Source organism: Sceloporus occidentalis, unplaced genomic scaffold, assembly GCF_023333645.1.
Source record: "Sceloporus occidentalis isolate IW3139 unplaced genomic scaffold, rSceOcc1.0.p SCAF_7, whole genome shotgun sequence".
NCBI lineage: Eukaryota > Metazoa > Chordata > Lepidosauria > Squamata > Phrynosomatidae > Sceloporus > Sceloporus occidentalis.
This window is the reverse complement of record NW_028316987.1, coordinates 66,184,859-66,210,656: the sequence shown is the minus strand read 5'-3', so window position 1 is coordinate 66,210,656 and position 25,798 is coordinate 66,184,859. Positions and strand designations below refer to the sequence as shown.

The following is a 25,798-nucleotide window of genomic DNA, read 5'->3' as shown; positions in this document are numbered from 1 at the left end:
ATGGGTCCTATGACAATGTGTCCTGGCTACGATGGGAGCACATCAAGCAACACTGGGCTGTTGCGTAAAGACTTAACCAGTTACATATTGTTGACGTGAATACACAAAACTCCACTATATTTAAAATGTGGCACACTGACACTGTCATTTCTTTAAAAGCCTTGGTTGTCTGATACAGTTGAGGCCAAAAAAAGATCCCAAAACCTTTCTTTAAAAAAAAACACCATGAAAAAGCAGAACAGAACCATGAAAACAGTAATTACTCCAGGACATAAAACAGAATGGGAGGAGGGAGCTGGACTTTTTAACAGGTGGCTTTCAGTCTTTAGTCATTAATGCAGCCCCCACTGACACTATCTGTGAAAAGCTTTTTGCTTTGTGTGAACTGCCAAGGCCATTTTACGAGAGAATGGTGTTAACTGTCTCTTATTGATATTTCAGATGCCCTTGCTTTCTGTTGTGGCCATAAGGAAGCAGCTGTACTATACTTCCATTCCCAAAAGCTCTAAAAATGATTTATTGCATAATCTAGGAACATGGGAACTAAAATTAGTACAAGCCATGCTCTTTTTTGGTGAGCAAAGTATCATATTATTTCTCCCTTTCTTTTCAGTTTTCTTTCTATATTTGCTTTTTGAAGAACTCAAGGCAATGCACATTAAAACAATACACAATAAAGCACTGTTCTTTAAGCTCTCTCTAGAGAGATAATAATGCTTTCATTATTTTAATTATTTTCCACACCAAATAATAATGTAGAATAATAATAATATTAATAGAGATCCAGCATCCTTTGCATAGTATCTCCAGTATCAAGGTCACAGTTTTGAATAACAATTTTGATTTTGCTCAGATCATTAACTGAATAAGACATTTTGGCTTTATTTTTTATTATACATAGCATTTGTATAATAATTATATTTTCTCTTTTCCAAAGATGACACTAACTCATAGCCTTAACAGTCTGAGCAAGTAATCTGAGCAAGATTACTTTGGGAAACTAACAAACAAGTTAAAGTTGATTAAATTCTGTATTTTCTCATTCTGAAGTGAGAAAAGCAAGGGATCTACAAAGCAGTCACTGCCATCTTCTGGTGAAGAGTATTCTGTGTGTTTGTGTGTGTGCATGTGTGTGTGCCCTCAAGCCACTTGTTGATTTATGGCACCCCCATCAATTTCATTGCATTTTCTTAGGCAATGTAACCTAGAGCACCTGGTATTTGTTGGTGATTTCCCATCCAAGTACTAACTAGGGCTGACTCTGCTTAGCTTCCAAGATGAGAGAGTCTCTGATGGCTTTAAGACAGGGTATTTTGGCTCGGAAGAGTAGCATGCCCTTCATAATTTCACAGATGAAAACTGGAACAAGTGTGGCTAAGCAACATCAGAGTGTGATCAAGCTAGGAGGCTTCAGCAGTTTACTGTTGCCTGAGACAACAGGGAAGGGGAAACCTCTGCCCCTGAGTTTACTTAGTGCAAGCTACCTTTGCACTTGGAACTCATTTTGTAGGAACTGAAGTAAGCTGAGGACCAATGGCTTACCTAGAATATTTGACAACCAGTATGGATCATTTTTTGAACACCAACATCCCTATGTTGGTAATGCCAACCCTCGTGATGACTTTGCCCCTCACAATCAGTCAGAGCATCTGCAGAATGGTCATGTGTTTTCATGGCGCAGTGGTTATGAGCCACAACGTTATGAGTTCAGTCCCACAGGGCTCCAGGTTGACTCAGCCTTCCATCTTTTCGTAGTTTGGTAAAATGAGTACTCAGCTTGTTGAGGGCAATAGACTTACAGATTGTTAATCACTTAGAGTGCTGAGTTCACTATGAAGCAGTATTGAAATTACTGTGCTAAAAGCTATATTCCTGGATGCTCTGCAGAAGCCGTTGCACTACCAAGCAAACCACGTGTGCAAAGAACTGGTTTACTGAGATTTTTTCCATCACTTTAAAAAACAACAACTATTACTACTACTGCTTAACTTTTCTTTACTATTTTCTTAAATATTTTCCCCCTCCTTCTGGTTTTAACTAGTTTCAAACTTGCTTCTGTAAGACTTTCGCCAGTTTTCTTTTTAGGTTGCAATTGTTTCGATCTATTGCTGGATGTTGTCTTGTGAAAACATCATCCAAAGAGGAAAAATACATTAAGTAAGTAAAAGGAAGAAAACTAGTCAATACATTTACTGCAGACTTCTGGCATACATTATACAGCCAGCCGTGCATACATTGTGAATGGGATGCAGCAATTACATCTTTTTATATGTGAAAGTTCTATGGTGCCACCATGTGGCTGCAAAAAGATATATTGGTTCTCAATAGCAAAAACAACAAAAGGCCTTGTGGCACCTGAAATGTTTACCTGGCTTAAGTATTTATGGATTCCAGAATACATCAGATGGGTATCTGAAGAAGTGGTATGTAGTCATTGAAAACGTATGCAAACTAAAACTTGTTATTCTTTAAGGTGCCACTAGACTCTTTTGTTTTTGCCCCTCCATCTTTCCAGAAGCAAAACACTTGAATCTAAAAGAACAAACACAATCATTATGAAAATGGTATTCCCCTCCCTGATATTTTAATAACAATATACTCTGAAGCTCAGCTGCCTTCTACATTAATAATAGAATTCCTCTATCTTGCAGTTTGATTATATTATTTCTATGCACATTTCTGTGTAATAAATATTCAGTTTATTTTGTTGCCATTTAAAAAAAACACATAGATTTGCTATGTAGAAGTTATCTAGGTCATTAACTAAGGAAAGCATAAAACTTTCCCACTGAAATGGATGGGATTCTACATACTTTGCTGAAGATCTCATTTTTTGTCATGCCCCTGGAGTGATAGAAAATAAAAGGTTTGGGAAAGCTTGGGGAGTTCAAAAATATACTCACTGTGATTACAGCAATCAGGCACCTTTCACACTACACAGCTATGGTTCTACTTTAACTGTTATGGTAACAACTCATGGAATCCTGGGATTTGTAGTTTAGGGAGGGGTTTTTAGAACTGTCAGCCAAAGACCTTTAGTCTAGCCAAGCTGGGAATTCCATGGCTGAGATGAGAATTGAATTCTGGTCTCAAGAGCTGTAGTCCAACACTCAAACCACTATGCCACAGTGGCTCCTAAATATAACATATGTAACTCCAAAGAGCCGCTAATTGTATCCTATAGTAATAATGATAGCGCTGCTTGACTGTTTTTTCTCTCTTCAATTGATAGAGTGTGGCACTATGAAATATTTTGCTTTTGTTATTGTGGATTTTGTTGTTTATTTCCATTTGTTGTTTTCATGCTGTTTTTTATTATTAGTTGTACACTAAAATAAAATTTTACACAGAAAAAGGAAGGATTTTTTTTAAAGAGAAGAACTAAGGAAATGATGAAGGGGATAATGAAAAGCTGCCCTATCCAGTGCAGAGGAATAAGACTGAATAATATCCTTCCTATCAGAGCAATTGAGGGAGCAACACCCGAGAACATAATATTTCCCCACTACTGCAGGAAAATATGAAGTACATTAGCCTAAAATGCAGGTTCAGCAGATTTGGCATTTGTTTAAATAAGTACAAACCCGTTTTATGTAGAAGAAATTTAAATACATGTGCTTATTTTATTTTTAAGGCTTTTTTTTTTTTTTTTTTTTTTTTTTTTTTTTTTTTTTTGCTTTTGCTTTTGTTTTTTGCATTCTTGCTGGAAACTTTCACCTACCCAAAGCAAATACCCCCCTACCCCTCCCATAAAAGTGTCTATTCCTTTGCAGCTGACTTGTAATGTTGCAATGTGCGAGCAGATGGATCGGTGGCCTTGATCCATCTCGGCATCCAATAGTGGGGGAGCCAATCCGAACGCCCAGGATAGTGCTTCTCAAAGATCTGACGGTAATAATAACCTTCTTTTGTTTTTGGAGGATTGAAAGGAAATTTCTCTACTGCCTTCTCCAAGAGGAAATCATCAACCTATGGGCAGAAAAAAGGGGAATAAAATGTAAGCCATGGAAACCACTCCTTCCTCTGGCTAGTAAATAGCCATGGCAACTACCTCCAAATCTTGCATGTGCATGGAACATTAGCAGTCCACCACAGGATACAATCATAGAATCAAAGTTGGAAGAAACCACAGGGGCCATCCAGTCCAACCCCCTGCCATGCAGGAATACATTACTCAGAACTGTGGGAGCTGCAAGCAGGAATACATCCAATACAGATTTCCTTTTAAAAGACAGCAGATCTAGAACATGGTGGGCAAATTTGCTCATATAACACTTAAAAGCACTTTACATTTCAAGAGATTCTTAAAATAGTTCACACAATACCCAAAGAACTATATAGGACAGTCAACCTTGTCTCTTAACTGAAATTTCAGTCTTCTTATGTAAGAGCATCACTGTATGTCTTCTCACCAAAATTACATCTAAAACACTTTTTTATTCACTTCAGTCAGTCTAAACATTCTGGATAGAATTTCTCAGACTTTAAATCACAGGTGTTAAATATTACATGGGCACTTTTTGTGGTCTTTGACCTCTTCAGATTTTCTTTTTTCCATCTTCCCAACATACAAAAAAGCAAACTGCCTCCAGGAGTGGCAGTGCATTTTTAAAATAAGTCATAGAGAATTCTTCGGTTTTTAACATCAAAAATACCAAGACTTCTGGCCACTTCTGGTTTGTTAATTTCTGGTCTTGGGTTGTGTAAGTGTGTGGGACAATTATTTGTAGCTGATATGGCTCTGGAAAGTCTTGGGATCAAAACTGGCTTCTGCAGCTGTTGCAATTGCCCACCCTGTTTTAAATCATGTCAAGCCACTTTGGGCCCCATTTTGGAAGAAAGGCAGGATATAAATCAAATCAATAAATAAAATAATAAACTGCTTAATTTAAACCTGATCTAGGGACCTTTGATGTTCTGGTCTACAATACCCATCTGTCCTGCTCAGAATAGTCAGCACATATCCCAGGAAGAATTATGGGATATGTAGACCAAAACAGCAAGAGTGATTTGAATGGTCCTTTTACCAATCACATTTGGGGTCTCCCCATCTAGGATTTCCCCCGATGTAGCCTATTCAAACTACATATTAGAAAAATATTTTGTGTGTAGTCTTCACATTTTCTTTTTTAAACACACTATTATCCAGTAGCCTTAAATAACTGAAACTTGAATAAATGGAGAAGAGATTTTCTTTTGAATCACAGGAGATTTTAAGGAAATTTCAGTTCTCTTTCTCAAGCTTCAAACTGCGGCCAGAAGCTGCCTGTGTGCCATCTCCTTCCTCTGGCTGGTAAATAGCCATGGCAACTACCTCCAAATCTTGCATGTGCATGGAACATTAGCAGTCCACCACAGGATACAATCATAGAATCAAAGTTGGAAGAAACCACAGGGGCCATCCAGTCCAACCCCCTGCCATGCAGGAATACAAAATCAAAACACTCCCGAGTAAGTGTGGAGGGTGAAGAGGTGAAGAAGGTGAGAGAAGGTGGTGTTGAAAGATTGAGAATGAGGGAATTGATAGAAGAATTACAGATGGGAATAGGATGATGGTGATAGAAGTGACCATGGGAAGGTATATGGAGATAGGTTGGAAAGGAGAGATGGGGAAAGCATGAAGATGCATGAGTTGAATGAGAAATATGGCATGTTAACACTTTTTATGTAGATTTTTTCTTTTTCTTCTTTATGTGTATGTATGTGTATTGAGTAATATGTTTTATGTTTCATAAGTCTAAGTAGTACATTTAGTGTATGTGTTCGTATTTGCTTTTTAAGATTAGACTTAATGTTTTGGAAACTAATAAAGACTATATGTATATCTCTATATCTCTCTATATAGATATAGATAAAACACTCTTGACAACAGCCATCCAGTCTCTGTTTAAAGACCTCCAAAGAAGGAGATTCCATAACTCTCCAAGGCAATGTGTTCTACTGTCAAACAGTTCTTACTGTCAGGAAGTTCCTCCTGATGTTTAGGTGTTATGTAAGATCACAGCCAAGGCAAGCCATATTTTTCTAGCCTGGTAAATTCCAGATGTGTTGAGACTACAGCTCCTATCACCCTAGGAAGGAAGGAATTTTAGCTGAGCCCATCTAAGGCGCTATGATGAAGATGACTGTTGTAAGCCATTAATACATAAGAGTAAGGGAGCTTGTTGCTGTAGCTTCTTCTATAACCCAAGATGTACATGTGAGACCACTGCAGTTGGGTAGAAGCAACCTTGTTCTTAATCTGAAAATTACCACTTCAGATATTTGAACTGACCTTTCCATCTACCTCTCCAGCCATAAGAGACCCAGTGTAGTAGTTAAGCTTTCAGTCTTATGAGACCAGACTTCAAATCCCTACCAGTATTTAATAAGCCCACTTGGGCCAATTATCTTCCCAGCCTGACCTACTTTACAGAGTTGTTCTGAGTATAATATGTCAGAGGGAACAGAAGTATATACACCATTCTGACCACCACATAAATCAATGGGTTAAATCCAATGTTAGTTCCAATCATGTTAGAGCCACTGAAATGAATGGGATTTGTTAGTAACAATTTAAGTAACTTGATTTAGCCCGGTGTGTGGTGATGTCTGTGTATGTGTGTGTGTTGGCCTCAAAGGGGGAAAATGAGCTCTGTAGGCTCTGAGGAAGAAAATAAAATGTTAACATGCAGTAGAGTACCTGAACATCAATGTAGTCTTGCAGTATTGAGAACCATGATTTTTTGATAGACGTTAAGCCATCACTGAAGGCTTCCTTTGGTCTCCAGAGAATTTCTTTAGGCAATAAGTTAGTATCTTCAAAGGCCTCTCTTAAGAGATGCTTTTCAATGCCATTCTGTTAAAAGATAATCATAATCAGCCACTAGAGCACAACAGTTTCAAATTTGTATTCTTATACAAGAAATGCAGTCCTTTCAGTAGCACCTCAACTAAGTATAAAGTAGTTCAAAAATGAAATTTGCCCTAAAGTCAAAGTCAACCATGTAGTGTTCTGCACTGGGTAACTAGGCTTGAATTCTAAACATACTTTCTCACCGATATTTGATGGTCAATGCACCCATCATGAAGGAATGAACCTAATAATGATCACAACCAAAGGATGCAATCTTAGGTTGCATGTGCATTGCAGAAATAAACTGGTTTGACACTACTTTAACTGTTATGACTCTCATGCCGCAACCAACGACAATTCCCAGAATTCCACAGCATTGAGCATGGCAGTTAAAGTGGTGTCGAATCAGATTATTTCTGTAGTGTGAATGAAGGCTTTCACTTCTTTTTAGGAAAGAAGTAAGTCAGAAGGATTTACTTTTGAATAAACCTGTAGATAACTGAACTATAATTCTTCTAGTTTGAAAAATAAGTAGTATGTTTCTTACCTTTGGTATTCTGAGTTCTGCTGGTAAGGAAAGATAATAAGCAGTAAACTGGTGATCTAAAAACGGAACTCTCAATTCAAGACTGAAAAGAGAAATAACATTTGAAGAAATAAATATTTTGTGTACTGTGCACCCACAAAACACACTGATTACAACACTCTACAACTGCTAACAGAAACCACACATGGGTGTAACTGCAGTGTAATATTTTGGCTCGTATAAATTTGATCCATACAGGTCATGCAGCTTTCACCAATGTGAATCTTAGAATCAGAGTAGTGAGTCTATTCCCACCTCCCACCAGCCTCAGCCAACATGACCAATAATCAGCAAAAATACACTCCAGGATCTGGAAGGCCAGAGGTTCTCCATCCCTGTTGTGGAGGTTCTGGTTCCCTGCACTCAGCAACTACTCTTCATTCATCTCCCACAAAGATCCTCCTCTCATCTGCAATAGAGCCATTGAACTGACACTGAAGAACTAATTCTAATTTAATCTTAAAACAACAATTACACTAAAATGAGCAGAGCCAGTTTCTTGCTCTTTTTGTTATTCCTAGTGGTTCCCCATCCAAGTACTAACCAAGTCTGACCATGCCTAGCTTCCAAGATCCTGTCTGATCTTTTGCCTTCAAGGTATTTAGGCAGAAAAACAGTTTAATTCCCGATTTAAAAGGCCTTGCTTAAGCCCCAAACAGCCCAGGGGACCTCAAAACATGGTGAAAATGCCTTGTGCATAGAGGGTGCACAGGAGAATGTTGGTGTTTTTTTTTATCACCAATACAAATGGGAGGGGACTCAGAAGGCTAAAAATTACACATTTGAACACACCCCTAATTTAAAAATAAGAGAAAGCTACTTATTTCATGTCTGATTTCAGAAACAGTAATGCTTCGTGTTCACTAACATCTAAATATCTACAGTTGAGCCCTACCCATGGGCAGCAGTTGTCCTGTCAGCACGGAGAACATCAAACAGGTAGAGTTCCCTGAGAAGCCTCTTGCTTTCCTCAGCTGCTTCTTCAGCAGTGGGTGCCTGCAAGGAAGGTAACACATAGGGTACAATTAATGTCATGTATAAGCACTTGGGCAGCTAAAATGCTCAACCCCACTGCAGGTCAGAGAAATAAACATGTCTGGGGGTGAGGTGGGGAGAAGGGTTTTTCATTTTCTGGCCAGGATTATCATCACTTTGCATATTTACCTTATGAAAATAGATATATCCTTGTGTCAGCTCATCTGAACCTTCTCCAGAGAAAATGACTGCACTGTCTGTTTTTTTCCTGATGTACTTGGAGACCAGATACATACCTATAGCAGAGATACAATTTCCAAAAATATTTTGTGGCTATACTGACCCTGAGTGGTATAAAAAGAGTAATAGGAAGAACGGGGACTGGAAATGATCCCTTTCATTGCTTTATGCTGAAATTATGCATTTTAAAGAGATTACGCATTCTTTTTCACAGTCATCTTGCAAGGAATATATTTGATATATATTATATATCAATATATTGCAGTGTAGGAATACATTTGCTTGGATTGAAACAGACCCTAAAGCAATGGTTTTTAAACCTTCAGATGTTTGCAAAAGTTTGGATTTCTGGGAACTGATGTCAGTTCCCATCTGGGGGACCAAAAGGTTGAATCATTGCCCTAACCAGGGACCCCAAAACTGTTTTTAAGGTGGAAGGGCCCAAAACTGCCAGTCAGGCGATTAAGAAGTTTGCTTACTTATATGTATACGTTTCCAAAACAGTGAAAACATAGATTATAGAAACTAATAATAATAGCACAAGTTAAAAAATTAACAATGTCACTACCACAAAGTCACTGACAAAAATAAATAAATGACATACTATAAAATTGTTCAAAGCACAAAATTAATACATCAAAGAATAGGGAAAATATATAAGTGAATTTCAACATCACAATAAACAAGGACACTTTTGATTAGTATTTCCTTGGGAGCTCAGCTGCACAGGTTTGGTCCTTGGTGCCCTATTCACTTCAGGGGGACTCAGTGTCACTAGCGTAGCTTTAGAGGCTCAGGATCCCACCGTCACCATTCTGGGGTCCATGCCTTTAACATTTTCACAAGAGGAAGAGAGAGAGTATTTCTAATTTCCACTGATCAGCATGCTCCCTTGCTTTCAGCTGCAGCCCCACAAAGCTTCAGTGGTCCCAAAAGGAAAGGAGAGGCAGTTTCTGAGATACAGGCCCAGGAATAACTTGTTTTGGGTATGGCAATCCCTTCTTATCTATAAAAGAAACTGTTCTGGCAATATGCAAGCAATCTGCTACATCGAGTTTCATGTACTACATCTGATAAGCAAACCTATGTTTAATTTAAGTTTTGGCATTTCTGTGAATTTCATCAAAAACATTGTGGAGGCACCCCCAGGAAACTGCCGTAAACTAAGTCAGACCACAGTGAGAAATGAAATCTAAAACATCCAGAAGACAGTACCTGTCCATTCCAGGTACAGACACTGAGTAGGACTGGCAAATGAATTTACATCATCACTGGCAATGGAATAGCAGGCAACAGAACAGTCATGGAGGACAAACAAGATAGGTTGTGGAGAACACAGCGTTGTGCTCTGAAACTCAGCCATGAAACTCAGGAAGAACAGTTGAGGCTGCCAGTCCTGCCAACCAGTATCTGCCACCAGAAGCAGCTGCCTCATTCCACCTTGCAGCATAGCCAGCCCCAGCAGGATCAATATCACAGCTTTTCCTTGACAACTGAATAAGACAAATGAAATTCTGGAAACATTAACACGTTTTGTATTGTCCCTAATCTGTGTGCAGTATACTGTAGAAGCACTAAAATGTAAAATCTGAGTAAGTGACCACGACTAAGTGACACAATGCAAAAAAGAATAGCATGAATTCAGAGGATTTATGTATTGGAGGGAACTTTTGCACATTGCAAAAAACAAAAGAAAACAAAACAACAAAAACAAACAAAAACCCTATAATTATCACCAAATCTCAAAAACCACTTGAATTTATTTATTTATTTATTTATTTAAAGGCTATTCTGCCAAAAGAAGTGCCTGGCTGTAACTTTTAAGAATAAAAAGTAGGACACGGCTACTGCTGGACTGGCAGCTGGGACAAAGGAGAAAGTTCAGTAGATTCAGTGAATTGCTTGCATATTCTGTGTGAAGATATGCATCCAGATATTATAGGTTATCTTTCAACTTGCACTGTTTTTAAGATTTGCAATTTCTTTTAAAGTAGTATTAATCTTACCCACTGAAGCCCGCACAGTGGTGATATCATATGTTTCCAAGGAAAATATAACATCTTCGAGGGCTTGAATCCCTTCTTCAGAATTAAAAATGACCTCGTGATGTTCACTTCCAATGTGAGCTGCTACCTGTTGATGGCAACCAATGTTCAAGTGTGGTATAAAGTTATTAAACTGAATTCACTTCAAAACTAAATGTTTATCTGTAATGAAACCTTGTTTATTACTGTTTGGCTTACTGTTAGCCAAGGCAGTGAATATTCTCATCTACAGTGGGGAGAAAACCTTTAAAAAATTAAGTTCTATTCCAAAATAATCCAAAGAAAAGTTGAATTGTTCAGCCTAATTTTACATTTTACAACTTAAAAACAAAAACTACAACTGTCATGGAATGAAAGCTACAAAAAATAACAATAATTAGAGGAGCCTTGGTGTGGATCAGACCAAAGGGTGCATTTTTTTTCAGCATCTTGCTTCCCTCATTGGTCCACTAGACAACTCTGAGAGCACACAGGTTAGGTCATGGAGACACTCATCCTTCAACTAGTGTTTGGTGATATACAGCTTGTGAATATGGAGGTTTTATAGAGAACCGATCTATCAGGGGATTCCATGAATGGATCTAATCTGCTTTTAAAACTCAGCTAGGGACTTTCACCACATCACATAGCAGCACATTTTATAGATTAGAATTATGTACTGTTTGAAAAAAAATGCTCTGTCTTCTCCTGAATTAAGTGGCACTTACATTTATAGGATTGCTCTTCTTCTAGTTACTAAAGGAGGCACCCTATCTTGTGAGATTTCAGCCAGTGGACATATGTTTCCCATAGTACTAGGACTAGAATTAGGAGTAGGATTTGCTTAACTACACACTCTCTCACACACAAAATTTAAGGGTCATTATGAACTGTATTCCATGCCCATTAGTGTTACTGTATGTCTTATTGTACAATGATAACAACCTTACAGCTTAGAAAAATACTGAAGCCAAGATGCTGTATATCTTCAGTATTGCAGAAACAAGCAGAAGTGCAGTTAAGCTAGATCTTACACACAACTTGACAATGTGCTAACAGCAATTGTGCACAACTAACTGCACAACAGGCATTGGGGCCCACAGCTCATTCACTGCACAATTGTGAAATAGCTTCCCACCTACCAAACAAAAAGTGTCAGGAAGTTTATGTGTTTACTTGGACAACAACAACAACAACTATTATTGTTGTTGTTGTTGTTGTTGTATATCCCACTCTACAGCCAAAAGGCTATCCGAGCAGCTTACAAATTGTTAATTAGACAACACATAGGCAATCTGTGAGAAACGGTATGTGCAACAATTTTTATACTAGAATGGTGCCCCAACAAACTGCTAGTCTGAATGTGTGGCACCTAAGTCAAAATATCACTGTACCTTTCTTGCAGCTAGAAGGTCAGGACTATCTTCCATTCCAATAGCAAAGGTCTGCAAGGGGTAAGAAATCTTCTGTTCTTTCATCAGTTTGATAAGCATTGCAGCAACCAAGCTGGAATCCAAGCCACCTATTAAATTACCATCAGTTGTTACATCTTTTAGCCACCTAGCTCTTTCTATTTAAAAGTGCATATAACTGTTAAAATAAATGTACAAGTAATAACAAAAAACTTTGCTTTTTTAAGGTAAAGTATATTAATTGTGGCAGGAGCATTTAGCATGATTTAGTGTGCATTAAAATTCAACATGTAAACCTTTACAGATGAATAGAAAAAATGTTGAAACTGTTTTCCTATTGGAGCTTGGAAAAGTTATTTTTTAAGCTTACAACTCCCAAAATCCAACAGCCAGCATGGCTACCTCTGTATTGATCACCAGAGGTAGGCAACACACCGCCTCTCTTTAACCTTTTTTGTTTTGTTACTGACAATAAACAACTTCAAATGTCCTCTGAAAGCAAAACGTGCACATAGCTTCTTTAAAGCAAAACAAATGGCCCTGGAAGCTCAATTTTTCTTTAAAACAAAGTGTATCTGGTCAGCTGCATGCATGAGTTAATTGTATCAACACACATTTACATGTCTTATAAGAAACAGGAACATACGTTACACACTCCTTCTTATCACTAGGTATTGAAAAGTGGGCTTTTGGGGACCATCGAAGACAGAGACATGGCAGTGAAGTCTGTAAAGTCATGCAAGTGTCTGGTGACAACTTTATATAAAGGCCCAACCAGAACATGAAGGTACAGCTTTTCTTTGTTGGAAAATCTGTCTCTGACCTGAAGTATAGATCTGGTTGGTAAACTACATGACAAATATAACTTCGCTTCACTTATAATTTTATCTACAGCTTGCACAGAAACACAACTTTCCTCTATTTGCATTTTGTTATATGGGCGTAAGAGATATACTTGTATAACCACCGGGTACTGGTATGACAGGACATAAATGTGTGTTGACATGATTAACATGTGCATGGTGCTTCATGATGCTACTTATAATTTTGTATATATAACTTTTTGCAAGTGATTTTATATACGCAAACTTTTCTATGTGAAGGAACTATATACATTGGTTGAGGAGTGTCCCTGCTATTTTAAAAATGTGTACTGATACTCTAGGCCATCACAGCATTGTCCATTGTAATTCTTGGTGAGAATGGGTGATCTAACTTGACAGAGCAAATGTTCAGTTAATAAACTGACAACAGACTGACAGCAAGCTCTCAGAGAACCTTGCAATAAGGCAGAGTCTGTCACAGGCTGCAATAGAAGGGGGCTGTACATTTATCTGATAATCTAACAAAAAGGAGTTTCACTTCTAAGAATGGTACAGAGCTCCTAGAAACCACAACAAACACATCTTGCAGCCAATCTCCAGCTGCTGCAACCCAGCCTAACCTGACAAACAGGAATGTGTCAGCTTGACTCAGCCTGACTGAGACAGCCACCACTGTAGCAATGATACAGTGAGCAACAATTCCTCACTAGCTCAACTCTGAACACAGGAGAAATTGTTTCCTGGTGTCATTTATGTTACAAAATAGAAAACCTCCCTCTCCATCATCATCTTCCAGATATTTTTCCACCTCTATAATTCCTAGCCTGGACAGCCAGAGAACAGGATGATGGAAGTTGTAACCAAACGATATTTGGAAAGCCACCTGTTCCCCATTCCCGATACAGCCGGAACATCAGAACAAGTTGTATTCCAGTCACACATATTCTTTTGGGGACAGCATGCAATTATTAGAGTCCATTCTTTTTTACCTGATAAGAGACAGCCAATTCTTCTGTGAGCCATCAAACGCTTTCGAACAGCATTTTCAAACAAAATCCGGATGTTGCTTTTCACTGTTGCAACATCAACACCTTTCAGGAAGGAAAAATAAATAAATAAATAAATAAATAAATAAATGGCTCATTAAAAGACACTAAATACTAAATACTCTAAATCCTCCAGCACAACTCTATGATCAACATTTGGCATATATTGACCAGAGAATTGTGCTGAATGACCTACAATTGCATAGAGAATTGTTTTCACTAGGAATCTCTCCAGCATGATTCTATGGTCATCGTACACTGGAGTTACATTGGAGGACCTAGAGCTTCCTAGACAGAACACATTAATCAAATCCGCAAATAATCAAATCCACAAAAGTTAAAACTACAAATAGGGAGGACCAAATGTATTGTTAAAAGATGTGGAGGATGGAGAGGATAAAAAAGGAGCCAGGAGTAGTGAACAGGAGGAGGAGACTGGAGCAGATGAGGAGGATAAGAAGTAAGGAGGGGATGCTGCATGTGCACTGCAGAAACAATCCAGTTTGACCTTTACTTTAACTGGTATGGTTCCATGCAATGAGATTCTGGGAATTATAGTTTGTTCAGGCACCAGAGCAGAGGGTGACACAACAAACTACCATTCCCAGAATTCCATAGCATGGAGCCATGCCAGTTAAAGTAGTGTCAAACCAGATTATTTCTGAAGTGCAGATGCAGCCAAGGTCAGGGGAAAGAGAAGGACTAGATCTTCTGGAGCTGCTGAGCTGAGTCGGGAACATAGCCTGATCAAGCACCCCCACCATCCTGTGTGACTGCCACCAAGGGCCTGGAGGAAATACTAACCACATGCAGAGCTGAAGGCACAACACTGCCAATTCCTGGCAGCCCAGCAGGGAGGCACCAAACCTCCTCAGATAAAGGGAGACTAGCAGGACACACTAACACATTTTGGGAGAAACAAAAGACCTGGTTGTTAATTATTTTAAATGAATATACATCATCTAACACACTACTGCTCTCACAAAGGAATATGAATTTTGACAGCAAAAAAGTTACCCATGTCCTGAAACAAAAAGAAGTCTTGCAGTGAAGTCATTTATACTTTCAAGGTGAATGGAATATACCTGTCCAACAGGAAGAAGTTGGTTTTAGATTCATTGTTACCTGAGGGTAGATTCTGTACAGTACTGTAGGCAGCATGCAAAGGTTCATCTTTAGGGCTGTGAAATTTTACCACTTCTACTGATGCAACTTTGCCACTTGGCTTTAAATCCAAGACTTCATAATGTCCTGGAGGGAAAGGGTCCACTTTTGGAGCAAAGGACATGTTGTGTTTCAAGTCGATAAGACCTACACCAACAAGAATGCACAAATTGCAGGGAAGGGGTCATTAGTTTTGGCCTGACTACAATAAAGTATCTGCTGCTATAATGGATGAATTTGCTTTCCCCTAAATCATTGGTCTCAAAACATTAATTTTGAGATTAGCATCAAATAACAACAGCATTGTAAAGATCATCTACATGATATATTTAGCATAATTTTAGAAGCAGTTCTGCTTCAAGTAGTGAAATATATCAATTTGTCATAATACATTACTGTCCTCACCTATGCTTTGTTTACTGACTTTTTACTAAAAGGTAAGTAGGAGCTTTATTTGCAAGTCTGAATGATAAAATACAGTCTTCTCAGGAAATACTTTTGTGGGATGGCACACACTTTCCTCTTACTGTCTAGTGTAATACTGCAATACATAACAGATATAACCTTGGCTACCAGAAAGAAGAAAAGATCTTAAAGGTCTTCAGATTCAAGAACTGTCTTTAGAGGAGTCCAAAGATTTAAAACAGGATGGGTAGAGAACCTATGGCCCTCCAAAGACTGCTGGACTCTAGTTCCCTTCAAAATCAGCCAGCATAGCCAACTGTCAGGGGTGATGGGAGTTAAAGATATATCACATCTGGAAGGCCATGGATTCTTCACCACAGTGAAGATGAGACGTCTAATGAAGAAATACTGATAATAACAGACAAGTTAAAGGCTTAATACAGGTCACTGTTGACAGTAGCACAAATAATATAACCAGGTGGATTAAACACTGCCAGCTTCTGAAACCCATAGGGGATTTCCCCCCCTCCCCCACAGTACCAGTAATATTAAATTGGAAAGAGAGATAAACACCCAGGGCTCTCTTTTCTCCTTCATACTTTAAAAAAGATAACTGAGATCTAAATGCATGCCTACATTAATTTATTTCCAAATAAATTTTTAAATTAATAAAATGTGACAGATGAGGAATGGGGGATAAATATTGCTTTCTGTAATGGGAGCCTACTGTGCCCATATTAAACTTGAGCAAACTCTCAACTTCCCTATGAAGAACTCAGCAAACCTGTACTAAATTTGAGCAAGCCATATTTTTTTAATATTACAAAACAGTTTTCTTTTTTAAAAAATCTGAAAATCAAAACGCTCACCAGAGAAGGTCACAGAATAACCACTAAAAAAAATTGCCTCACATTTTCATTTTCCAGAATGGTTTTGTTTTCCTGCTGAAAGCTGTCACACCTCAATGGAAGCTGTCAATGGGGACTTTCTACTTCATTCAATACAAACACATTTTCACAAAAATGATTTTTGTCAAAGGAAGTTGAGATATTTTAGAAATAAAAGAATAATAATGTGGGGAAGCAAGTAAGCCTATTTGCAGGATTGTAGGTTTGCAATTTCAAATACCCTTCAACTCCTTGAAGATGACTACAAAATCTTTAGCATTTGAGGTTACCTTTTGCTTCAGAACATACGCCCAAGAATCCATCATCAGTCAGGACCTTAAAAAGTGGTCGGACTCCATACGTATCCCTTCCCAGAAACACTTTCCTGTTTGCAGTGTCAAGCAAAATGAAGGCAAATACACCATCAAGCATAGAAGCTGTTTGCTCGATTCCCCCTCTATTGTAAAGGTGCAGGATTACTTCTCCATCTACTAAGGTCTGGTAATCAAATCCAAAGTGTTTCTGCAGCTACAAAATTTTAAAAACAATTAACAGAGGAGGAAAATTAGCATTCACAGAAACATTTTGAAAGTGCATTATACATGCTTTAAAAGGGAACAATGATACATTAAGACTTGAATGACACAAATGTATTTTGTCAATAAGATCTGGAAGATGTGCAGATGCTGTCAAATTCTCCCTAATGTGCAAGGTCACTATTTGAATAAATCAGTGTGAATTAAGGGACTGTTGTATTGGAATAATACAACATAATAATAATAATATTAATATTTTGAATGTATAAAGAAACGTGAGGTATTGTGTCAATATTTTCAGTTTTTCACATGGAACCCAAGCAAGATGTTTTCCCAAGCAGATCTGTCAGGTTTTCTGTAAATAGCCTTACATTTCCCAATGCAAACTGGCTAAATCCAATGTTAGCCCCAGCTAGAATAAAGTCAATGAAATTAATAGGACTTGTTAGTCTCCAGTAAGGTAAGTCCCCTTGCTTACCTTTGACAGCTTTTGAAAACAGACCATGGATCACATATTATCCAACAGTGAGTTAAAGAAATGACAGGCTGAACATGCAAAGGACTTCACTAGGACACGAGGGACCTGAGGAATGCCATAGCAAGTTCTGGAAAAAGCATTCCTCATAAGAGGTTAGGGGGGAAATTTTACCTGCTTATAGTTATAGATTTCTCCATTGTAACACAGCCACAAGTAGGGAAATTTCTTCACCCGTAGAGGCTGCATTCCATACAGTTGATCAACAATTGCCAGACGATGGAAGCCAAAACAGCAGTTGGTGAATCCATTGACATTCTCAAACCGAAAAGCATCTGGGCCCCGGTGTGCTATTTTCATAGCACATAGACATTGAACGGAGAGGCATCCATCACTTCCAAAAAGAGCCCAAATGCCACACATGATGGTATCTATTCAAGGCTATTGGAGAAGAAGCAACAAGGGTAGTGTGAACTGGTGACCAAAACAGCCAGTGCAATTGTAGGTTGCATCAACAGAAGTATAGTGTCCAGATCAAGGGAAGTAGTAACGCCTCTTTATTCTGCTTTGACCAGAGCTCATGTGGAATACCCTGAATACCAGAGTTTAAGAAGAACTTTGAAAAGCTGGACTGTGTTCAAAGAAGGGTGACTAAGGCTGCATCCATCTCGCAGAAATAGTCCAGTTTGACACCACTTTAACTGCTATGGCTCAATAGTATGAAAGCCTGGGATTTGTAGTTTGTTGTGGCATCAGACCTTTAAGACAGGGAAGGCTAAATGTCTACAAAACTACAGCTCCCAGAGTTCCACAGCACTGAACCATGGCAATTAAAGTGGTGTCAAGCAGGATTAATTCTGCGGTGCAAATGCAGCTCAAGACAACCAAAAATTTGGAAATGGGTATGTGTTAGTTTGGAAAACAGAAGACTGAAAGCCATCTTTAAACATCTGAAAGGATTTCATGCAGAAAGTGGGGTGAGCTTGTCTTCTATTGCTCTAGTGATCCCAACGTAAACCAAGAGATTCAAATTGCAAGCAAAGAGATTCCACCTAAAAATTAGGGAGAACTTTTTGACTGTAAGAGCTGCTCAAGAGTGAAACAGACTGCCTCGGATGGTGGCAGTCTTTAAACTAAAATTGGGTGGGCATCTTTCAGGAGTGCTTTGGAAGTTGTATATTCCTGCCTGGCTGGGAGTTGGACTCAGTGTGGTCTCTTCCAACTCTAAGACCCTATGAGTATGCAGATACTATCTTTCCCACAGTCTCATCCCAATTAAAGGACAGAAACTATGCTCCCTCGAGAAGATCTCTTTTCTGTAATGTGAGTAGTTTGAACACCTCATCCTGGCAACAAACCAAGCCTAATCCTGCGTGGCACTGTTTTGACCCAGACTGGGTTAGGTTACTGAGACAGTCTGACCGAAACAATCTGGCACTCGGCTAGGACAACAAAGGCACCTGCTACCTATTACTATCCTAGAAATCCCAGTGTAAAACCTTAACACTGTCACTGTCCAAAATATGAAGAAAGTAGTCAGGTTCACCAGGGTCCCGCTGAACAGAGGGGGCTCTGCTGCAGGCGAGGGGGATGATGGGATCTCCCAGTGGTGGGGCAATGGAGAGCAAGAGTCGGCCCATCTTCTCTCCTCGTTGCTTCCTCTCCCATGTAGGCAGGAAGAAGAGGTCCCAGAATGGGGCACTGGTGGCGCAGTGGTTAAATGCCTGTACTGCAGCCATTCACTCAAAACCACAAGGTTGCGAGTTCAAGACCAGCAAAAGGACCCAAGCTCGACTCAGGCTTGCATCCTTCCGAGGTCGCTAAAATGAGTACCCAGACTGTTGGGGGCAAATTAGCTTACTTGCTAATTAGCTTACTTGCTAATTAGCTTACTTGCTGTTCACCACTATGATCTTTGGAATAGCGGTATATAAATAAAACAAAACAAAACAAACAAACTCTGGATATATATCATGTTGTTAAATATAGAAATTTTATTTTGTTCTGTTTGGAATGGAACCATATTTTTCAGACATGTGCAGTAGCACAATAATGATGCATGTGCAAAACATTCTATCACAATATACTAATGATACAGCAATGCAATCGACCTTTGTATGAGGAACGTGATTGCATTTTTGTTTTGCTTTTATTTCATTGTTATAGTACGATTGCACAACTGTGTGGAACTATAGGTCGCTATACTTCCATTATCTTTCAATAGTACAATTGTAGAATTGGCCCTAATGTGATAATCTCCTGAGTCTAGGCCTGTCTTGGGCAGAGGAAAGCAGCAAGAGATTTTGCTGGCTGAGACAGAGAGGTAAGTTGGCACTCATTCTTTCCTCTCTGTGGTTGTGGAGTCATAAGTCTCCACAGTTTATGAGAATATTGCTGTCATCCCACCTGACCTTCCAGAAAAGCTTGCTGCAATCAAGTCCATGCAAGAAGATATGAAAACTGAGAAAGAGAAGGCGAGAGGAAGCATGCTTGGTTACAGTCTTGATTTCTCAAAGGGAATTTGCACAGTCCCAGAAGCACCAAGCGGAAGCCATTCTTACATTTCTCTTGTCTAAATTCTTGATATGTATTTCTGATGACCAAATTTTTGTATGCCTTGCTGCAGCATTTTTTAATCTTTTCTGTATTTATTTTTACATTTTTGTAAAATGTAAAAAAAAAATCTTTTTTTTAATGGCGCCAGGATGATGTTTTCCAGGGACCCTGAAGGGAAGCCACACAACTCTGCCCTCCTACACAAGAGATCGTAACTTACATTTGTATCATATACACAGGTTTGCCGTTTGTCCCAGAAAACCTGGAAAATCCCAGATTGAAAGAACCAAACAATATCCTGTCTGGCTGGGCCACTTCCACAGCCATGGCTCAATGCTATGGAATTCTGGGATTTGTAGTTTTTTAGCTCTTTAGCCTTCTCTCTCAGAGAGCTCTGGTGCCACAACAAACTACAAATCCCAGAACTCCATAGCACTGAACCATGGCATTTAAAGCGGTGTCGCTCTGGATTATTTCTGCAGTGTAGACGCAGCCTAATTCACTGGTGCTGATTTAAGTGGTTCTTAGCTACCTTGGGCTCTGTTCTAAAGAGACTTGAACAGAGATCATGCCAACCACAACAGAGAAACAGCTGTTAAGAAGAAAGGAGGGCAGTGCAGGGCTGGCAGAAATGCAACAGGTGTAGCTTTTCCTATATGCGGAAAAACTGATTCACATGGGACCTACTAAAACATATGACAGCACTTGCCCAAAGGGAAACCATAGGAGAATAATAGGAGAATACTTGCCCATACAGAATAATAGAATACATGCCTGTAGAAGATCATTGGAAAATACTTGCCCATAAAGAATAATAGAATACTTGTCCATAGAGAATAATAGGAGAATACTTGCCCATAGGGAATCACTGGAAAATACTTGCCCATAGAGAATAATAGGGGAATATTTTTTTTGGTGTTGCAACTTGCAACCCAGCCTCTCTACTCTCCATGGGCCAAGTACTGTCCAATGATCTTCTATGGGCAAGTATGCTTTTCCTATAAGTGCTGTCCTTGTGCTACAACCAACTGCCCTGCCCAGAATTACATAGCCCTGAGCCGAGGCAGTTAAAGCGGTGTCAAACCGGATTGTTTCTGCAGTGCGGATGGGTCCAAAACACCGCTTGATCCCAATGCTCCCGGTGGCTCAAAGAAGGAGAAAGGAAGAAAGAATAGCTATGTCTTAACTCACCTCTGATAAAGGGGGGAAACCCAGGAGCTTGCAATGCCCCAGCAGAGCTCTTCCAGCCGGCTAGAAAGAGAAAGGAAGAAAAGCACAGCGGAAGTGGGTTGTGTTTGTGTGCCACAGACAGCCATGCAACACACAACCGGGTTGCATCAGCCTTGAGCTCCGCCTCGCGGTTGCAACCTTGCCAAGGATCAGGAGCGAAAGTACTGTAAAAGGCTCCAGACACACTGCAGAAATAATCCAGTCTGAGACCGCTTGAACTGCCCTGGATCAATGCTAGGGAAACCTTGGGGGCTGTAGTTTGGTCTGCCTCCTCTGTCAATGAACTACAATCCCCAGGATCCCCAGTTAAAGCGGTCTCAAAGTGGATTATTTCTACAGTGTGGAAGGCAGCCTGAGTTAGTTTTTTAACAGAGGAGCTCACAGCTTCACAAAGGATGGAGGCCACTTGAGGAGCATCTCTTTTGGTCCTTTGTTGTTGTGTGCCTTCAAGCCACATCACAGGGGTTTTCCTGGCAAGGTTTCTTCAGAGGGAGTTTGGCCATAGCCATCCCGTGAGGCTGAGAGAGTGTGACTTGTCCAAGGCACCTCCTAGTCCTCGCAATCAGGACCTCCTGCCTCTGTTCAGAATCCTAGACATTCCTTCCAAGACAAGACAGGAAAAGTTACTCTTTTATAACACACATACACAAGCATACACACACGCACACACACACATATATGTATATATATTCCAAAAAGCAAACCTTGATTTTGCAATTCTATATAATGGGCACCATTTTACTCTATTATTGTATTTAATGAGACTTGAGCATCCATGGATTTTGGTATCCATGGGGGAAGAGGGGTCCTGGAACCAACCCCCAAAGGCCCACTGTAAAACTATACATCCCAGTTTCCCATAGGATGGAGCAACAGTACTTAAAGTGGTGTCAAACTGCATTATTTCTATAGTATAGATGCACGCTGATAGAGCTTTAGTTGAATGAAAGACCAAAGTATTTGCTGATATGGATCCTTATGTAACTCATTTAGTAGTTTTACTTGTGCGGCTGCCAAAAAAAATCAGAACAAATCCTTAGTAGCTGTTGAAGTAAGCTGTACACATGTAGAAATGATTTGATTAGCATGTTTGACTTATTTATCTCCCTGAGGGGGAAAATGCAATAAAAATGAATGAGTGGCGCTTGTTTACACCAAACCACATTTATCATGCTGTTTCTCAGTCTCTAGACAGACAGATTCAATTGGGAGGTTTTCCCCCAGCTTTCTCCAGATTTTTGCTATACTGAATAATGTTCTACTATCTGCTAACTTAAGCTGTGTTTTACTTTTCACTTTTCACCAGTCCATTTATGAGTAAATCAAATAGTACAGTATCTTATGGGGTTTGGTTCCAAGATACCAAAATCCATGACTGATCAAGCCCCTTTAAATACAGTGGCATTGTAAAATGCTAACTCGTATATCAAATGGCAATATCAAGGTTTGCTTTTTTGGAATGTATCCATTTTAAAAATATTTTGAAACTGTGGATGGTTGAATCCATGGCTAACAAATCTGTGGATACGGAGGGCCAACTGTACTGTTCCTTTGGTCTTTGGAGACTTGCTGTCTACTTTACTCCACTGCAAATACTCTCATTTTTGTATATTCTGTTTCCTTTTTGTTTTTTACCCAGTTTTCCCAGTCCATACAATGATCTGACTGTTCATCATTCCTAGAGATCACAGTCAGTTAGGATTTTTTTTCAAACTCTTTGGAAAATCCATGTTACCAATGAGTGGATAACTAGGAGCTTTGCTGTGTGAGCTCTGACAGCATTCATCAGAACTGAATTTCATTCACTTTCAGTAAATGCAAAATAATATCTATTTGGCATGTAACTGATCAGAGATGGGCAACTTGCACCAGTCCAGAGATCAGTTTTTTTGCCTCCAGGATCTATCAAGGGCTACAGCAGGCCTAGATACAAGGAAGGAAAAACTCGAAGCGTTTGAAGGTGTCTCTCCATTTTAATGTTTAAAAAGGGAAAGGGGCTGTGACCCAATTTAGCACCAAAGTGTCATTCCTGGAGGCCTCCAAAAGTGGGGTTTGTTGTTGTTGTTGTTATTGATTTGTGTGGTTGCCAAAAAGATCAGAAAAAGGCTTTTAACAGCAATTGCAATAGGCCATGTGCATGTTTTACCAAATTTGCCATGCACAAATTTCACCCAAAATGTGTATTGGGGGGGGGGGGGGGAACTGTAGGGTGGACATGTTTAGTAGGAAGACAAAAATTATCTCAGGGTTGTGCATGTGGCCCATGGGGCACACTTTGCTTAGCTTGTAAGAGATGGGAAGGAGGACAACCTTCTTGTAGAGAACAGAAAATACTGTTCTTGAGCATAATTATGTTACTGCCATGTCCTTGTGAGAACAGTTAGGAAAGCAAGTCTTGGCGTGGATGATAGTTCTCAGTGCAATCTTTTTTAAAAAATTAAAATGTAACTGTCTAGATATAGATTTCTACACAGTAATTTTTTTATAACAGAAGAGTGCCCAGCAACCAGGCAAATGGACAAGACAAAGTGATAAAATAACATGAGTATTAGAGTGCTGTTTTGTTTCTTTGTGCAGGAACACAAGTTGCACTGCAGCAAAGCTGTGTCCATTATATTCTGAACCAAATGCCATATCAGCAGAGACAGAAAGCGTTGAGGCAAAATTGCTTTGGCGTTGCGATGGCCTGGGCGCTGCAATACATGATTGTTTCATGCATTTCCTTAGCCTGGGGATCAAGCCAATTTCTGAAAGGAATAGTAACTGTCCCTGCTTTGCTCTCTTTCCTGTCAAAATAAAATGCATTTTTGCCTAAATGACATTCAGGACTAAGATGTGTCTTAAGAACTCATTAGAGAAAGATCTTCAAAGGTAAATTCAATGGTTTCACTTTATCAGTGTCCAAGTTATAGAACAATGGATTTTATCACATGGGGAGAAAATGGGGGTTTAAACTAACATTATCCTGTGCAAATCACACGATCGCACATTGTTTTTCACACACATTGCGATTAAAGAGGACTTATCCCAGCAATAACCAGGTAATAACCAGCAACAAATCATTCACGGTATTTCCCCTGCAGCTGTATCTTCTGTAGCTGATGTATGAGGATAGGTTGGTTTGTCCATTGCCAGGGAAGTAAGAGAGGCAGCTTTTCTGTGGCTCTTTGATCCTCAGCCAGTAGATGAAGAATGCACTTCCCTTCAATTTTGCAGTTTCAGAGCAACAAAGTTATAAACTGTATATAGCATCATATTTAAAAGAACAAGGCCAAGGTTATTTTCTTTCTTGCAAGGCACAACCAATACAGGGACCTTTATATTATCAGGAAATATGCTTCACAAGATATTTTGTTATAAATGGGTATTCTGTTATCACTTTCAGATTAAATAATCCTATGTATAAATGCCTAACAAGTCTTAATGTTCAGTACACATTATTGGATATTTGAGTAGAAACTTTTACGAACAAAAGAAGCAATCCCATCATTCTGTCACAAGGTAGAGCTATTGCTTTGACATTCAAGCTCAGCTTTGGTTGTATAACCAAATTTCCAACTCTTCAATATAAAATGCCCTGTATTTCACAACATCCTTCAGTAAATTGCAGAATTTGGTTAATTCTTCATAAGACTGTTTTTCAAGTTGAGCCTAACTGGTAGGCAGATTTGATATTGCAGGCCAAAAGACACATGAAAGAATGTGTAACTGAACCTACTTGCCTTTTAAAAGAAAAAACGAGAAGCCATTTCAAGACAGGATGATTAAGAATGAAGAGTTTAACCCTTTCCTTGCCCACTATTTCTCTTTTCAAAATCATTGTTGTGTTCATTCCTGTGTACCCCCCCCCCCCCCCGGTACTCAAGACTGGAAGAGCTACTTTTCTGAACCACAGGTCCCAGAATTCCCCATTCTAAAAAGTAATTTTTACAAGCCCTGGGGTAGTTACAAAAGAATGTAAAATGTGCTGGCTGGCTGGCATATTTACTGTGATCTTAGGATTTCATTGGCATCACTCTGACAGCTTGGTTTGAGAATCCGCTCCACATGGTTCCATATGAGGCAGCATAGAACAAGAACATCTATATGGCATTGGGCAGCCACAGAAGGGCAGAAGCCAGAGAGCCCAGTAACCCATTAGTAAGATTTGAAGAAGTTAAACGCCTTGTACTGGAGAGCTATGCAAATATCCACATTACTGCCATGTCATTGCCACCATTTACTGAAAAAGATATAAGGGTCCAAAACACACTGCAGAAATAATCCAGTTTGAGACCAGGCTTAATTGCTACGGAATCCTGGGAACTATAGTTTTGTGAGAGATTTAGCCTTCTCTGTTAGAAAGTTCTGGTGCCACAATAAACTACAATTCCTAGGACTGAGCACTGAGCCAGGGCTGTTAAAGCGGTCTCAAACTGGATTATTTCTGCAGTGTGTTTTGGACCAAAGTTCCATTTCAACTGGAAATCCAGAAATTTGGGGGTTGTGTGTGGTTATTTTGTTTTTTTGCCAAATCCAGCAGTGCTCCCATGGATAGATTTACAGATTTAGATACCATTCGGGTGACCCTACTGATACATTTGTTATGCATATTCTACATTTA

The 25,798-nt window shown here is 39.3% G+C and overlaps 1 protein-coding gene across 1 annotated transcript; it reads right to left on the bottom strand.

Annotated features, from left to right (window-relative positions):
- Positions 1 to 2,284: 2,284 nt before the first annotated feature.
- LOC149309867 (asparagine synthetase [glutamine-hydrolyzing]) lies at positions 2,285 to 21,267 on the bottom strand. Its single transcript, XM_089533189.1, has 12 exons — positions 21,157 to 21,267; positions 17,584 to 17,850; positions 16,689 to 16,926; positions 15,068 to 15,253; positions 13,886 to 13,987; positions 12,055 to 12,182; positions 10,643 to 10,769; positions 8,586 to 8,692; positions 8,317 to 8,417; positions 7,383 to 7,464; positions 6,683 to 6,838; positions 2,285 to 3,969 (listed from the first exon to the last, which is right to left on the bottom strand). The coding sequence occupies exons 2-12, from the start codon at positions 17,830 to 17,832 to the stop codon at positions 3,760 to 3,762; spliced, it is 1,686 nt and encodes a 561-aa protein (XP_089389315.1). The 5' UTR covers positions 17,833 to 17,850; positions 21,157 to 21,267; the 3' UTR covers positions 2,285 to 3,759.
- Between the last annotated feature and the right edge of the window lie 4,531 nt (positions 21,268 to 25,798).